This window comes from Pimephales promelas, chromosome 1 (genome assembly GCF_988280905.1).
Source record: "Pimephales promelas chromosome 1, fPimPro1.hap1.1, whole genome shotgun sequence".
NCBI classification, from domain to species: domain Eukaryota; kingdom Metazoa; phylum Chordata; class Actinopteri; order Cypriniformes; family Leuciscidae; genus Pimephales; species Pimephales promelas.
Window position 1 is genome coordinate 30521124 of NC_142769.1, and position 15522 is coordinate 30536645.

The 15522-nt window shown below is 40.5% G+C and overlaps 1 protein-coding gene across 1 annotated transcript in view; it reads right to left on the bottom strand.

Annotated features, from left to right (window-relative positions):
- LOC120468930 (b(0,+)-type amino acid transporter 1) overlaps positions 1-15522 on the bottom strand; it is a 61585-nt gene that overhangs the window by 43199 nt on the left and 2864 nt on the right. The window contains exons 5-11 of the mRNA XM_089129476.1: positions 15341-15466; positions 14885-14984; positions 14493-14537; positions 11901-12024; positions 11597-11700; positions 11402-11498; positions 11108-11257 (exon numbers count right to left, since the gene is read on the bottom strand). Coding sequence (XP_088985602.1) covers positions 11108-11257; positions 11402-11498; positions 11597-11700; positions 11901-12024; positions 14493-14537; positions 14885-14984; positions 15341-15466 — 746 coding nt within the window. The remainder of the gene's footprint in view (positions 1-11107; positions 11258-11401; positions 11499-11596; positions 11701-11900; positions 12025-14492; positions 14538-14884; positions 14985-15340; positions 15467-15522) is intronic.

Here is a 15522-nt window from a genome sequence, read left to right on the forward strand (position 1 = left end):
ATTCTGATAGAGGGCCATGAGACTTAGACCTGAGTGCAAAAATGGAGGCTCTAGCCCCTTCCAGAGCTGAGATATCGAAACTCAAAAATTCGGCCCGAAAAAAAAACGACAGTGGTACCCCTTACGTTTGCTTTTTTTGGGCGAAAAATTAAGTTTCTCCAATCTTCCCAAAACTCTGGATTCTGATAGAGGGCCATGATACTTAGACCTGAGTGCCAAAATGGAGGCTCTAGCCCCTTCCAGAGCTGAGATATCGAAACTCAAAAATTCGGCCCGAAAAAAAAACGACAGTGGTACCCCTTACGTTTTTTTTTTTTTTTGGGCGAAAAATTAAGTTTCTCCAATCTTCCCAAAACTCTGGATTCTGATAGAGGGCCATGAGACTTAGACCTGAGTGCAAAAATGGAGGCTCTAGCCCCTTCCAGAGCTGAGATATCGAAACTCAAAAATTCGGCCCGAAAAAAAAAACGACAGTGGTACCCCTTACGTTTGCTTTTTTTGGGCGAAAAATTAAGTTTCTCCAATCTTCCCAAAACTCTGGATTCTGATAGAGGGCCATGATACTTAGACCTGAGTGCCAAAATGGAGGCTCTAGCCCCTTCCAGAGCTGAGATATCGAAACTCAAAAATTCGGCCCGAAAAAAAAACGACAGTGGTACCCCTTACGTTTTTTGTTTTTTTTTGGGCGAAAAATTAAGTTTCTCCAATCTTCCCAAAACTCTGGATTCTGATAGAGGGCCATGAGACTTAGACCTGAGTGCAAAAATGGAGGCTCTAGCCCCTTCCAGAGCTGAGATATCGAAACTCAAAAATTCGGCCCGAAAAAAAAAAACGACAATGGTACCCCTTACGTTTTTTTTTTTGGGGCGAAAAATTAAGTTTCTCCAATCTTCCCAAAACTCTGGATTCTGATAGAGGGCCATGAGACTTAGACCTGAGTGCAAAAATGGAGGCTCTAGCCCCTTCCAGAGCTGAGATATCGAAACTCAAAAATTCGTCCCGAAAAATAAACGACAGAGGTACCCCTTATGTTTTTTTTTTTTGGGGCGAAAAATTAAGTTTCTCCAATCTTTCCAAAACTCTGGATTCTGATAGAGGGCCATGAGACTTAGACCTGAGTGCAAAAATGGAGGCTCTAGCCCCTTCCAGAGCTGAGATATCGAAACTCAAAAATTCCAGCCCGAAAAAAAAACGACAGTGGTACCCCTTACGTTTTTTTTTTTGGGCGAAAAATTAAGTTTCTCCAATCTTCCCAAAACTCTGGATTCTGATAGAGGGCCATGAGACTTAGACCTGAGTGCAAAAATGGAGGCTCTAGCCCCTTCCAGAGCTGAGATATCGAAACTCAAAAATTCGTCCCGAAAAAAAAACGACAGTGGTACCCCTTATGTTTTTTTTTTTTTGGGCGAAAAATTAAGTTTCTCCAATCTTCCCAAAACTCTGGATTCTGATAGAGGGCCATGAGACTTAGACCTGAGTGCAAAAATGGAGGCTCTAGCCCCTTCCAGAGCTGAGATATCGAAACTCAAAAATTCGGCCCGAAAAAAAAAACGACAGTGGTACCCCTTACATTTTTTTTTTTTGGGCGAAAAATTAAGTTTCTCCAATCTTCCCAAAACTCTGGATTCTGATAGAGGGCCACGAGACTTAGACCTGAGTGCAAAAATGGAGGCTCTAGCCCCTTCCAGAGCTGAGATATCGAAACTCAAAAATTCGTCCCGAAAAAAAACCGACAGTGGTACCCCTTATGTTGTTTTTTTTTTGGGGCGAAAAATTAAGTTTCTCCAATCTTCACAAAACTCTGGATTCTGATAGAGGACCATGAGACTTAGACCTGAGTGCAAAAATGGAGGCTCTAGCCCCTTCCAGAGCTGAGATATCGAAACTCAAAAATTCGTCCCGAAAAAAAAACGACAGTGGTACCCCTTATGTTGTTTTTTTTTGGGGCGAAAAATTAAGTTTCTCCAATCTTCACAAAACTCTGGATTCTGATAGAGGGCCATGAGACTTAGACCTGAGTGCAAAAATGGAGGCTCTAGCCCCTTCCAGAGCTGAGATATCGAAACTCAAAAATTCGGCCCGAAAAAAAAACGACAGTGGTACCCCTTACGTTTGCTTTTTTTGGGCGAAAAATTAAGTTTCTCCAATCTTCCCAAAACTCTGGATTCTGATAGAGGGCCATGATACTTAGACCTGAGTGCCAAAATGGAGGCTCTAGCCCCTTCCAGAGCTGAGATATCGAAACTCAAAAATTCGGCCCGAAAAAAAAACGACAGTGGTACCCCTTACATTTTTTTTTTTTGGGCGAAAAATTAAGTTTCTCCAATCTTCCCAAAACTCTGGATTCTGATAGAGGGCCATGAGACTTAGACCTGAGTGCAAAAATGGAGGCTCTAGCCCCTTCCAGAGCTGAGATATCGAAACTCAAAAATTCGGCCCGAAAAAAAAAAAACGACAATGGTACCCCTTACGTTTTTTTTTTTTGGGGCGAAAAATTAAGTTTCTCCAATCTTCCCAAAACTCTGGATTCTGATAGAGGGCCATGAGACTTAGACCTGAGTGAAAAAATGGAGGCTCTAGCCCCTTCCAGAGCTGAGATATCGAAACTCAAAAATTCGTCCCGAAAAATAAACGACAGTGGTACCCCTTATGTTTTTTTTTTTTTGGGGCGAAAAATTAAGTTTCTCCAATCTTCCCAAAACTCTGGATTCTGATAGAGGGCCATGAGACTTAGACCTGAGTGCCAAAATGGAGGCTCTAGCCCCTTCCAGAGCTGAGATATCGAAACTCAAAAATTCGGCCCGAAAAAAAAAACGACAGTGGTACCCCTTACATTTTTTTTTTTTGGGCGAAAAATTAAGTTTCTCCAATCTTCCCAAAACTCTGGATTCTGATAGAGGGCCATGAGACTTAGACCTGAGTGAAAAAATGGAGGCTCTAGCCCCTTCCAGAGCTGAGATATCGAAACTCAAAAATTCGTCCCGAAAAATAAACGACAGTGGTACCCCTTATGTTTTTTTTTTTTGGGGCGAAAAATTAAGTTTCTCCAATCTTCCCAAAACTCTGGATTCTGATAGAGGGCCATGAGACTTAGACCTGAGTGCAAAAATGGAGGCTCTAGCCCCTTCCAGAGCTGAGATATCGAAACTCAAAAATTCGGTCCGAAAAAAAAAACGACAGTGGTACCCCTTACATTTTTTTTTTGGGCGAAAAATTAAGTTTCTCCAATCTTCCCAAAACTCTGGATTCTGATAGAGGGCCATGAGACTTAGACATGAGTGCAAAAATGGAGGCTCTAGCCCCTTCCAGAGCTGAGATATCGAAACTCAAAAATTCGTCCCGAAAAAAAAACGACAGTGGTACCCCTTATGTTTTGTTTTTTTTTGGGGCGAAAAATTAAGTTTCTCCAATCTTCCCAAAACTCTGGATTCTGATAGAGGGCCATGAGACTTAGACCTGAGTGCAAAAATGGAGGCTCTAGCCCCTTCCAGAGCTGAGATATCGAAACTCAAAAATTCGTCCCGAAAAAAAACGACAGTGGTACCCCTTATGTTTTTTTTTTTTTGGGGCGAAAAATTAAGTTTCTCCAATCTTCCCAAAACTCTGGATTCTGATAGAGGGCCATGAGACTTAGACCTGAGTGCAAAAATGGAGGCTCTAGCCCCTTCCAGAGCTGAGATATCGAAACTCAAAAATTCGGCCCGAAAAAAAAACGACAGTGGTACCCCTTACGTTTTTTTTTTGGGCGAAAAATTAAGTTTCTCCAATCTTCCCAAAACTCTGGATTCTGATAGAGGGCCATGAGACTTAGACCTGAGTGCAAAAATGGAGGCTCTAGCCCCTTCCAGAGCTGAGATATCGAAACTCAAAAATTCGGCTCGAAAAAAAACCGACAGTGGTACCCCTTACGTTTTTTTTTTGGGCGAAAAATTAAGTTTCTCCAATCTTCCCAAAACTCTGGATTCTGATAGAGGGCCATGAGACTTAGACCTGAGTGCAAAAATGGAGGCTCTAGCCCCTTCCAGAGCTGAGATATCGAAACTCAAAAATTCGGCCCGAAAAAAAAACGACAGTGGTACCCCTTACTTTTTTTTTTTTTGGGCGAAAAATTAAGTTTCTCCAATCTTCCCAAAACTCTGGATTCTGATAGAGGGCCATGAGACTTAGACCTGAGTGCAAAAACTGAGGCTCTAGCCCCTTCCAGAGCTGAGATATCGAAACTCAAAAATTCGGCTCGAAAAAAAAACGACAGTGGTACCCCTTACGTTTTTTTTTTTTGGGCGAAAAATTAAGTTTCTCCAATCTTCCCAAAACTCTGGATTCTGATAGAGGGCCATGAGACTTAGACCTGAGTGCAAAAATGGAGGCTCTAGCCCCTTCCAGAGCTGAGATATTGAAACTCAAAAATTCGGCCCGAAAAAAAAAACGACAGTGGTACTTCTTACGTTTTTTTTTTGGGCGAAAAATTAAGTTTCTCCAATCTTCCCAAAACTCTGGGTTCTGATATAGGGCCATGAGACTTAGACCTGAGTGCAAAAATGGAGGCTCTAGCCCCTTCCAGAGCTGAGATATGGAAACTCAAAAATTCGGCCCGAAAAAAAAACGACAGTGGTACCCCTTACGTTTTTTTTTTTGGGCGAAAAATTAAGTTTCTCCAATCTTTCCAAAACTCTGGATTCTGATAGAGGGCCATGAGACTTAGACCTGAGTGCACAAATGGAGGCTCTAGCCCCTTCCAGAGCTGAGATATCGAAACTCAAAAATTCGGCCCGAAAAAAAAACGACAGTGGTACCCCTTAGGTTTTTTTTTTTTTTGGGTGAACAATTAAGTTTCTCCAATCTTTCCAAAACTCTGGATTCTGATAGAGGGCCATGAGACTTAGACCTGAGTGCAAAAATGGAGGCTCTAGCCCCTTCCAGAGCTGAGATATCGAAACTCAAAAATTCGGCCCGAAAAAAAAACGACAGTGGTACCCCTTACGGTTTTTTTTTTTGGGCGAAAAATTAAGTTTCTCCAATCTTCCCAAAACTCTGGATTCTGATAGAGGGCCATGAGACTTAGACCTGAGTGCCAAAATGGAGGCTCTAGCCCCTTCCAGAGCTGAGATATCGAAACTCAAAAATTCGGCCTGAAAAAAAAAAGGACAGTGGTACCCCTTACGTTTTTTTTTTTTTTTGGGCGAAAAATTAAGTTTCTCCAATCTTCCCAAAACTCTGGATTCTGATAGAGGGCCATGAGACTTAGACCTGAGTGCAAAAATGGAGGCTCTAGCCCCCTTCCAGAGCTGAGATATCGAAAATCAAAAATTCGTCCCGAAAAAAAAACGACAGTGGTACCCCTTATGTTTTTTTTTTTTTGGGGGGGCGAAAAATTAAGTTTCTCCAATCTTCCCAAAACTCTGGATTCTGATAGAGGGCCATGAGACTTAGACCTGAGTGCAAAAATGGAGGCTCTAGCCCCTTCCAGAGCTGAGATATCGAAACTCAAAAATTCGGCCCGAAAAAAAAACGACAGTGGTACCCCTTACGTTTGTTTTTTTTTGGGCGAAAAATTAAGTTTCTCCAATCTTCCCAAAACTCTGGATTCTGATAGAGGGCCATGAGACTTAGACCTGAGTGCAAAAATGGAGGCTCTAGCCCCTTCCAGAGCTGAGATATCGAAACTCAAAAATTCGTCCCGAAAAAAAAACGACAGTGGTACCCCTTATGTTTTTTTTTTTTTTTTTGGGGCGAAAAATTAAGTTTCTCCAATCTGATAGAGGGCAATGAGACTTAGACCTGAGTGCACAAATGGAGGCTCTAGCCCCTTCCAGAGCTGAGATATCGAAACTCAAAAATTCGGCCCGAAAAAAAAAAAAGACAGTGGTACCCCTTACGGTTTTTTTTTTGGGCGAAAAATTAAGTTTCTCCAATCTTCCCAAAACTCTGGATTCTGATAGAGGGCCATGAGACTTAGACCTGAGTGCACAAATGGAAAAAAAAACGACAGTGGTACCCCTTAGGTTTTTTTTTGGGGTGAACAATTAAGTTTCTCCAATCTTTCCAAAACTCTGGATTCTGATAGAGGGCCATGAGACTTAGACCTGAGTGCAAAAATGGAGGCTCTAGCCCCTTCCAGAGCTGAGATATCGAAACTCAAAAATTCGGCCCGAAAAAAAAACGACAGTGGTACCCCTTACGGTTTTTTTTTTTGGGCGAAAAATTAAGTTTCTCCAATCTTCCCAAAACTCTGGATTCTGATAGAGGGCCATGAGACTTAGACCTGAGTGCCAAAATGGAGGCTCTAGCCCCTTCCAGAGCTGAGATATCGAAACTCAAAAATTCGGCCTGAAAAAAAAAAGGACAGTGGTACCCCTTACGTTTTTTTTTTTTTTTTTTGGGCGAAAAATTAAGTTTCTCCAATCTTCCCAAAACTCTGGATTCTGATAGAGGGCCATGAGACTTAGACCTGAGTGCAAAAATGGAGGCTCTAGCCCCCTTCCAGAGCTGAGATATCGAAAATCAAAAATTCGTCCCGAAAAAAAAACGACAGTGGTACCCCTTATGTTTTTTTTTTTTGGGGGGGCGAAAAATTAAGTTTCTCCAATCTTCCCAAAACTCTGGATTCTGATAGAGGGCCATGAGACTTAGACCTGAGTGCAAAAATGGAGGCTCTAGCCCCTTCCAGAGCTGAGATATCGAAACTCAAAAATTCGGCCCGAAAAAAAACGACAGTGGTACCCCTTACGTTTGTTTTTTTTGGGCGAAAAATTAAGTTTCTCCAATCTTCCCAAAACTCTGGATTCTGATAGAGGGCCATGAGACTTAGACCTGAGTGCAAAAATGGAGGCTCTAGCCCCTTCCAGAGCTGAGATATCGAAACTCAAAAATTCGTCCCGAAAAAAAAACGACAGTGGTACCCCTTATGTTTTTTTTTTTTGGGGGGCGAAAAATTAAGTTTCTCCAATCTGATAGAGGGCAATGAGACTTAGACCTGAGTGCACAAATGGAGGCTCTAGCCCCTTCCAGAGCTGAGATATCGAAACTCAAAAATTCGGCCCGAAAAAAAAAAAGACAGTGGTACCCCTTACGGTTTTTTTTTTTGGGCGAAAAATTAAGTTTCTCCAATCTTCCCAAAACTCTGGATTCTGATAGAGGGCCATGAGACTTAGACCTGAGTGCAAAAATGGAGGCTCTAGCCCCTTCCAGAGCTGAGATATCGAAACTCAAACATTCGGCCCGAAAAAAAAAACGACAGTGGTACCCCTTACGTTTTTTTTTTTTTGGGCGAAAAATTAGGTTTCTCCAATCTTCCCAAAACGCTGGATTCTGATAGAGGGCCATGAGACTTAGAGCTGAGTGCAAAAATGGAGGCTCTAGCCCCTTCCAGAGCTGAGATATCGAAACTCAAAAATTCGGCCAGAAAAAAAAACGACAGTGGTACCCCTTACGTTTGTTTTTCTTTGGGCGAAAAATTAAGTTTCTCCAATCTTCCCAAAACTCTGGATTCTGAGAGAGGGCCATGAGACTTAGACCTGAGTGCAAAAATGGAGGCTCTAGCCCCTTCCATAGCTGAGATATCGAAACTCAAAAATTTGGCGCGAAAAAAAAAACGACAGTGGTACCCCTTACGTTTTTTTTTTTTTTTTATGGGCGAAAAATTAGGTTTCTCCAATCTTCCCAAAACGCTGGATTCTGATAGAGGGCCATGAGACTTAGAGCTGAGTGCAAAAATGGAGGCTCTAGCCCCTTCCAGAGCTGAGATATCGAAACTCAAAAATTCGGCCAGAAAAGTACCCCTTACGTTTGTTTTTTTTGGGCGAAAAATTAAGTTTCTCCAATCTTCCCAAAACTCTGGATTCTGATAGAGGGCCATGAGACTTAGACCTGAGTGCAAAAATGGAGGCTCTAGCCCCTTCCAGAGCTGAGATATCGAAACTCAAAAATTCGTCCCGAAAAAAAAACGACAGTGGTACCCCTTATGTTTTTTTTTTTTGGGGGGCGAAAAATTAAGTTTCTCCAATCTGATAGAGGGCAATGAGACTTAGACCTGAGTGCACAAATGGAGGCTCTAGCCCCTTCCAGAGCTGAGATATCGAAACTCAAAAATTCGGCCCGAAAAAAAAAAGACAGTGGTACCCCTTACGGTTTTTTTTTTTTTGGGCGAAAAATTAAGTTTCTCCAATCTTCCCAAAACTCTGGATTCTGATAGAGGGCCATGAGACTTAGACCTGAGTGCAAAAATGGAGGCTCTAGCCCCTTCCAGAGCTGAGATATCGAAACTCAAACATTCGGCCCGAAAAAAAAAACGACAGTGGTACCCCTTACGTTTTTTTTTTTTTGGGCGAAAAATTAGGTTTCTCCAATCTTCCCAAAACGCTGGATTCTGATAGAGGGCCATGAGACTTAGAGCTGAGTGCAAAAATGGAGGCTCTAGCCCCTTCCAGAGCTGAGATATCGAAACTCAAAAATTCGGCCAGAAAAAAAAACGACAGTGGTACCCCTTACGTTTGTTTTTCTTTGGGCGAAAAATTAAGTTTCTCCAATCTTCCCAAAACTCTGGATTCTGAGAGAGGGCCATGAGACTTAGACCTGAGTGCAAAAATGGAGGCTCTAGCCCCTTCCATAGCTGAGATATCGAAACTCAAAAATTTGGCCCGAAAAAAAAAACGACAGTGGTACCCCTTACGTTTTTGTTTTTTTTTTATGGGCGAAAAATTAGGTTTCTCCAATCTTCCCAAAACGCTGGATTCTGATAGAGGGCCATGAGACTTAGAGCTGAGTGCAAAAATGGAGGCTCTAGCCCCTTCCAGAGCTGAGATATCGAAACTCAAAAATTCGGCCAGAAAAGTACCCCTTACGTTTGTTTTTTTTTGGGCGAAAAATTAAGTTTCTCCAATCTTCCCAAAACTCTGGATTCTGATAGAGGACCATGAGACTTAGACCTGAGTGCAAAAATGGAGGCTCTAGCCCCTTCCAGAGCTGAGATGTCGAAACTCAAAAATTCGGCCCGAAAAAAAAACGACAGTGGTACCCCTTACATTTTTTTTTTTGGGTGAAAAATTAAGTTTCTCCAATCTTCCCAAAACTCTGGATTCTGAGAGAGGGCCATGAGACTTAGACCTGAGTGCAAAAATGGAGGCTCTAACCCCTTCCAGAGCTGAAATATCGAAACTCAAAAATTCGGCCCAGAAAAAAAACTGACCGTGGTACCTCTTACGTTTTTTTTTTTTTGGGCGAAAAATTAAGTTTCTCCAATCTTCCCAAAACCCTGGATTCTGATAGAGGGCCACGAGACTTAGACCTGAGTGCAAAAATGGAGGCTCTAGCCCCTTCCAGAGCTGAGATATGGAAACTCAAAAATTCGGCCCGAAAAAAAAACCACAGTGGTACCCCTTACGTTTTTTTTTTTTGGGCGAAAAATTAAGTTTCTCCAATCTTTCCAAAACTCTGGATTCTGATAGAGGGCCATGAGACTTAGACCTGAGTGCACAAATGGAGGCTCTAGCCCCTTCCAGAGCTGAGATATCGAAACTCAAAAATTCGGCCCGAAAAAAAAAAAGACAGTGGTACCCCTTACGTTTTTTTTTTTTTTTTGGGCGAAAAATTAAGTTTCTCCAATCTTCCCAAAACTCTGGATTCTGATAGAGGGCCATGAGACTTAGACCTGAGTGCAAAAATGGAGGCTCTAGCCCCTTCCAGAGCTGAGATATCGAAACTCAAAAATTCGGCCCGAAAAAAAAACGACAGTGGTACCCCTTACGTTTTTTTTTTTTTGGGCGAAAAATTAAGTTTCTCCAATCTTCCCAAAACTCTGGATTCTGATAGAGGGCCATGAGACTTAGACCTGAGTGCAAAAATGGAGGCTCTAGCCCCTTCCAGAGCTGAGATATCGAAACTCAAAAATTCGGCCCGAGAAAAAAAAACGACAGTGGTACCCCTTACGTTTTTTTTTTTTTTGGGCGAAAAATTAGGTTTCTCCAATCTTCCCAAAACGCTGGATTCTGATAGAGGGCCATGAGACTTAGACCTGAGTGCAAAAATGGAGGCTCTAGCCCCTTCCAGAGCTGAGATATCGAAACTCAAAAATTCGGCCAGAAAAAAAAACGACAGTGGTACCCCTTACGTTTGTTTTTTTTGGGCGAAAAATTAAGTTTCTCCAATCTTCCCAAAACTCTGGATTCTGAGAGAGGGCCATGAGACTTAGACCTGAGTGCAAAAATGGAGGCTCTAGCCCCTTCCATAGCTGAGATATCGAAACTCAAAAATTTGGCCCGAAAAAAAAAAACGACAGTGGTACCCCTTACGGTTTTTTTTTTTTGGGCGAAAAATTAAGTTTCTCCAATCTTCCCCAAACTCTGGATTCTGATAGAGGACCATGAGACTTAGACCTGAGTGCAAAAATGGAGGCTCTAGCCCCTTCCAGAGCTGAGATATCGAAACTCAAAAATTCGGCCCGAAAAAAAAACGACAGTGGTACCCCTTACATTTTTTTTTTGGGGTGAAAAATTAAGTTTCTCCAATTTTCCCAAAACTCTGGATTCTGAGAGAGGGCCATGAGACTTAGACCTGAGTGCAAAAATGGAGGCTCTAGCCCCTTCCATAGCTGAGATATCGAAACTCAAAAATTTGGCCCGAAAAAAAAAAACGACAGTGGTACCCCTTACGTTTTTTTTTTTTTTTGGGGCCAAAAATTAAGTTTCTCCAATCTTCCCCAAAACTCTGGATTCTGATAGAGGGCCATGAGACTTAGACCTGAGTGCAAAAATGGAGGCTCTAGCCCCTTCCAGAGCTGAGATATCGAAACTCAAAAATTCGGCCCAAAAAAAACATGACAGTGGTACCCCTTATATCCAGAAGTCACACCTCTTATGCAAATGAATTCACAAACAAAGGCACTTGCTATGATAAACATATGGAAAAAGATTCTCAGATTTTCACTTCTGTTTTAGCTTCTACTCCAGCTCACTCTTGAAAGTCACCTTTGTGTTTATTGTTGGGTCTTATGACAAATAGCTTAGGATGTTCATAATTTTAAAGTTGCTTTGGATAATAACATCTGCACATTTTTGACATTTTTTTATTCAGTCACATTATGTTGTGTCACCATGCATGCATGTGCTCTGACCTTGACAGGTCTATGAAGCTCCTTTCTAGTGAATCGCATAACAATGAGCACAAGGCATGTGAGCCCATAGAAAGCCCACTGAGCAAAACTGAAGTAGTTGATGAGAGTGTTTATGTCTGCTGGAATGATGTAGATGATTGACAGCATGCCCTGCAAAATCACAAACAACAAATACTTTATCACAAATCAAATATAATGTTCATGTGTTTAGAACAGTTGTCATGGTTGATGTAATAAGGCAAAAATAGTGATAAGCCTTGTCCAAAAAGTGTTAAGGATGGAATTGAGACTTACATTAAACATGAGAGCTGGAGAAGGCGTGAAACGTTTCACACTGATGTACGACAAGATCCTAAGCATGTGACCCTCCCGTCCTGCCACATACGCCAACCTAACAGGCACAAACAGACAGGCCCCCCAAAAAAAGCGATTTTCAGCATGCACTTAATTCTGTGTGCAAATTTCTATAAAACAACTGAAGTTCCTAACCTTCCTGCAGTGAAACAGCCTCCATTTGCTGCTCCAAAAGTGGAAAAAACCACAAACAGAGGCACAACCCATGATAATGGGTAGAGCACTCTGTCACCAAAGGTCTGTGTAGAAACCAATGATTAAAATACAACTCAAAGATCATTGCAAATTCATTTATTAACTGACTGGGTTGAAGATTTTAGAACTAGGAAAAATACTTATTTTCTATAGAAATAGAGAAGTGGAAATAACAGATTTAAAATTCCCTGATATTTCCAGGTTTTCCATGGTAGTGGGAACTATGACTACAATACACACTCACCACAGCAACAGCAGAAGACTGTAGAAGTTCAACAGGGGTCATGACAGTGAAATATGCTATGTTGACAAATATATAGCACACAGTAACCAGGGGAATCCCAATTACAATAGCCAGGGGAAGGTTTCTGTAAAAAATAATAATCATAATCATAAACAAACCTATCTATAAAATGAGTAAATAAAAACACAAAAAACAAGACATGTTTAATAATACAATAACACCTTCATGATAATAATACTATATATATATATATATATATATATATATATATATAAATATATATATATATACACACACACTGTATATAGTAAACTGTACTGTGCAAAAGTCTTAGGCACATTAGTATTTTCACCCCAAACAAGTTTTAAGACAGTTATTTTTATATTTTTCTGTAGTGTGCAAGTAGGATATCAGTTTACATTTGGAAACATTTCTTTCAAACACTGCAGTTCTTCTGAATTTAGTCTCAGTTTTTTTTCTGTTTCTTCATGTACCAGACGCATATGAACGCACATTTGTGTCTGAATATATTAACATGCCTAATAATTTTTGTACAGTACTATATATATATATATATATATATATATATATGTACAGTGGGTACTCCCTTAAATTTTTCACACTTTGTTATTTTTCAGCCATTTGCTGAAATCATTTAAGTTTGTTTTTTTCCCTCATTATTGTACACACAGCATCCCACATTGACAGAAAAACACAGAATTGTTGACATTTTTGCACATTTATTAAAAAATAAAAACTGAAATATCACATGGTCCTAAATATTCAGACCCTTTGCTGTGACACTCATATATTTAACTCAGGTGCTGTCTATTTCTTCTGATCATCCTTGAGATGGTTCTACACCTTTATTTGAGTCCAGTTGTGTTTTATTATAGACCATTTCACAAGATGTAAACAGCACTGGTCCAGAAACACTTCCTGTTTCAGTTTGTAACAGTTTCAGTTTTCTTTATTTGACATGTAAAGAAAACATCTTAAAGATGTTTGTTTAACTTTTTGATTCAGTTTTAAATGTTCTGTTGGTTGTATTTTATCCCAGCTTATATGTAGTGTTAAAAAACTGAAACAGGAAGTGCTTCTGGACCAGTGTTGTTTACATCTTGTGAAATGGTCTATGCTGATTGGACTTGATTAGGAAAGCCACACACCTGTCTATGTAAGACCTTACAGCTCACAGTACATGTCAGGGCAAATGAGAATCATGAGGTCAAAGGAACTGCCTGAAAAGCTCAGAGATAGAATTGTGGTAAGGCACAGATCTGGCCAAGGTTACAAAAAAAATTCTGCTGCACTTAAGGTTCCTAAGAGTACAGTGGCCTCCATAATCCTTAAATGGAAGACGTTTGGGACGACCAGAACCCTTCCTAGAGCTGGCCGTCCAGCCAAACTGAGCTATCAGGGGAGAAGAGCCTGAGCTCCAGATATGCAGTCGGGAGATGGGAGAAAGTTGTAGTAAGTCGACCATCACTGCAGCAATCCACCAGTCAGGGGCTTTATGGCAAAGTGGCCCGACGGAAGCCTCTCCTCATTTAAAGTTTGCTAAAAAAAAACAACCTGGAGGACTCCAAGATGGTGATAAATCAGATCCTCTGGTCTGATGAGACCAAGATAGAACTTTTGGGCCTTAATTCTAAGCGGTATGTGTGGAGAAAACCAGGCACTGCTCATCACCTGTCCAATACAGTCCCAACAGTGAAGCATGGTGGTGGCAGCATCATGCTGTGTGGGTGTTTTTCAGCTGCAGGGACAGGAAGACTGGTTGCAATCGAGTGAAAGATGAATGCGGCCAAGTACAGGGATATCCTGGATGAAAACCTTTTCCAGAGTGCTCTGGACCTCAGACTGGGCCGAAGGTTCACCTTCCAACATGACAATGAGCCTAAGCACACCGCTAAAATAACGAAGGAGTGGCTTCACAACAACTCCGTGGCTGTTCTTGAATGGCCCAGCCAGAGCCCTGACTTAAACCCAATTGAGCATCTCTGGAAAGACCTGAAAATGGCTGTCCACCAACGTTTACCATCCAACCTGACAGAACTGGAGAGGATCTGCAAGGAGGAATGGCAGAGGATACCCAAATCCAGATGTGAAAAACTTGCATCTTTCCCAAAAAGACTCATGGCTGTATTAGATCAAAAGGATGCTTCTACTAAATACTGAGCAAAGGGTCTGAATACTTAGGACCATGTGATATTTCAGTTTTTCTTTTTTAATAAATGTGCAAAAATGTCAACAATTCTGATTTTTTCTGTCAATGTGGGATGCTGTGTGTACAATAATGAGGGAAAAAAATAAACTTGAAATGACTTTAGCAAATGGCTGCAAAATAACAAAGAGTGAACAATTTAAGGGGGTCTGAATACTTTCTGTACTCACTGTGTATATATATATATATATATATATATATATATATATTTAAAAAAAACGTTTTCAATAACACAATAAGATTGCAGATATACTGCATTGTCATTTTGCAGATAATATTGCAGCTAACAATACTGTAATATTACAGATTGCACATGGTTTATAAAAACAGAATTGGAATTTTAATTTAGAACATTTTAGTCTCACTTGTATGGATTTTTCAGCTCTTCTGTTATGAAGTTAAGCTGATTCCTATGAAAAAAAAAAAAGAAAAGCAAACTTTGACATGAATTGCCATAGCTGATTTCTGGTCTTGCACGCTTCTCTCAGAATGAAAAAGCCACGGATAAAGAATGATCTGGTGAAAGTCCATGCAACTAAAACCAAGTCCTGCTGGATTTAAGGTTTGATAAGCATTCACTTTCCCTTTTCATTATTTAATGATACTTCCCTTTATCATTAGACGGTGTGAATGGCACACTAGAACGTTGATTCTTTGAATCTAGCTTATTAAAAGTCTTAAAAAGGTGTACACTGCTGATTAACATTAGCATCATATGCCACATGTGCAACATTATATGAGCTCCTCATTACTTTACCATCCGTCATAAGCCCAGAGACCATTGTAAAATGCAAGGCCAATTGCTCCAAATGATGTTGTTCCCCCTGCAAATGGGTCTCTAAGATTCTGTGTGTTGCCTAAAAAACAATTACAACACAATAAAAAGACACTTTTTATTGATCTTTCATTGAACATTTACAGAGGTCTACTTATCTAAACACAAATGTACACAAATCCCTGGGCATAGTCTACAATGAGTCATCTTTCATAACATAATCAAAAAATATAATTTCTTTATCTGTTATCAAAATGTTTTTGAACTCAGTCCCTTCAATTAAATAATAAGATGCTGATGTCCTTTTCAATGTCACATAAGCCAGTCAATAAAAACTGATATCATATAAGATAGGAGTCACAAAAACAGATCTGGCAGATCTGAGATATGCGGTCGGATAAAAGCAGGTTTGATTGTTCTCGGGGTATAGAGAGGTACCTTGAGCCAACAGAACGATGCCTGAAACCACGATAACGACAATAATCAAGAGTTTGGCTGCTGTGAAAAAGTTCTGCACTCTGGAGGCCAGCTTCACACTCAGACAGTTGATGAGTGTAATTATTACTGACGAGAGAACAAAGAGAGGGTTAGACCAAAATAATGTCATTGGAATATAAACG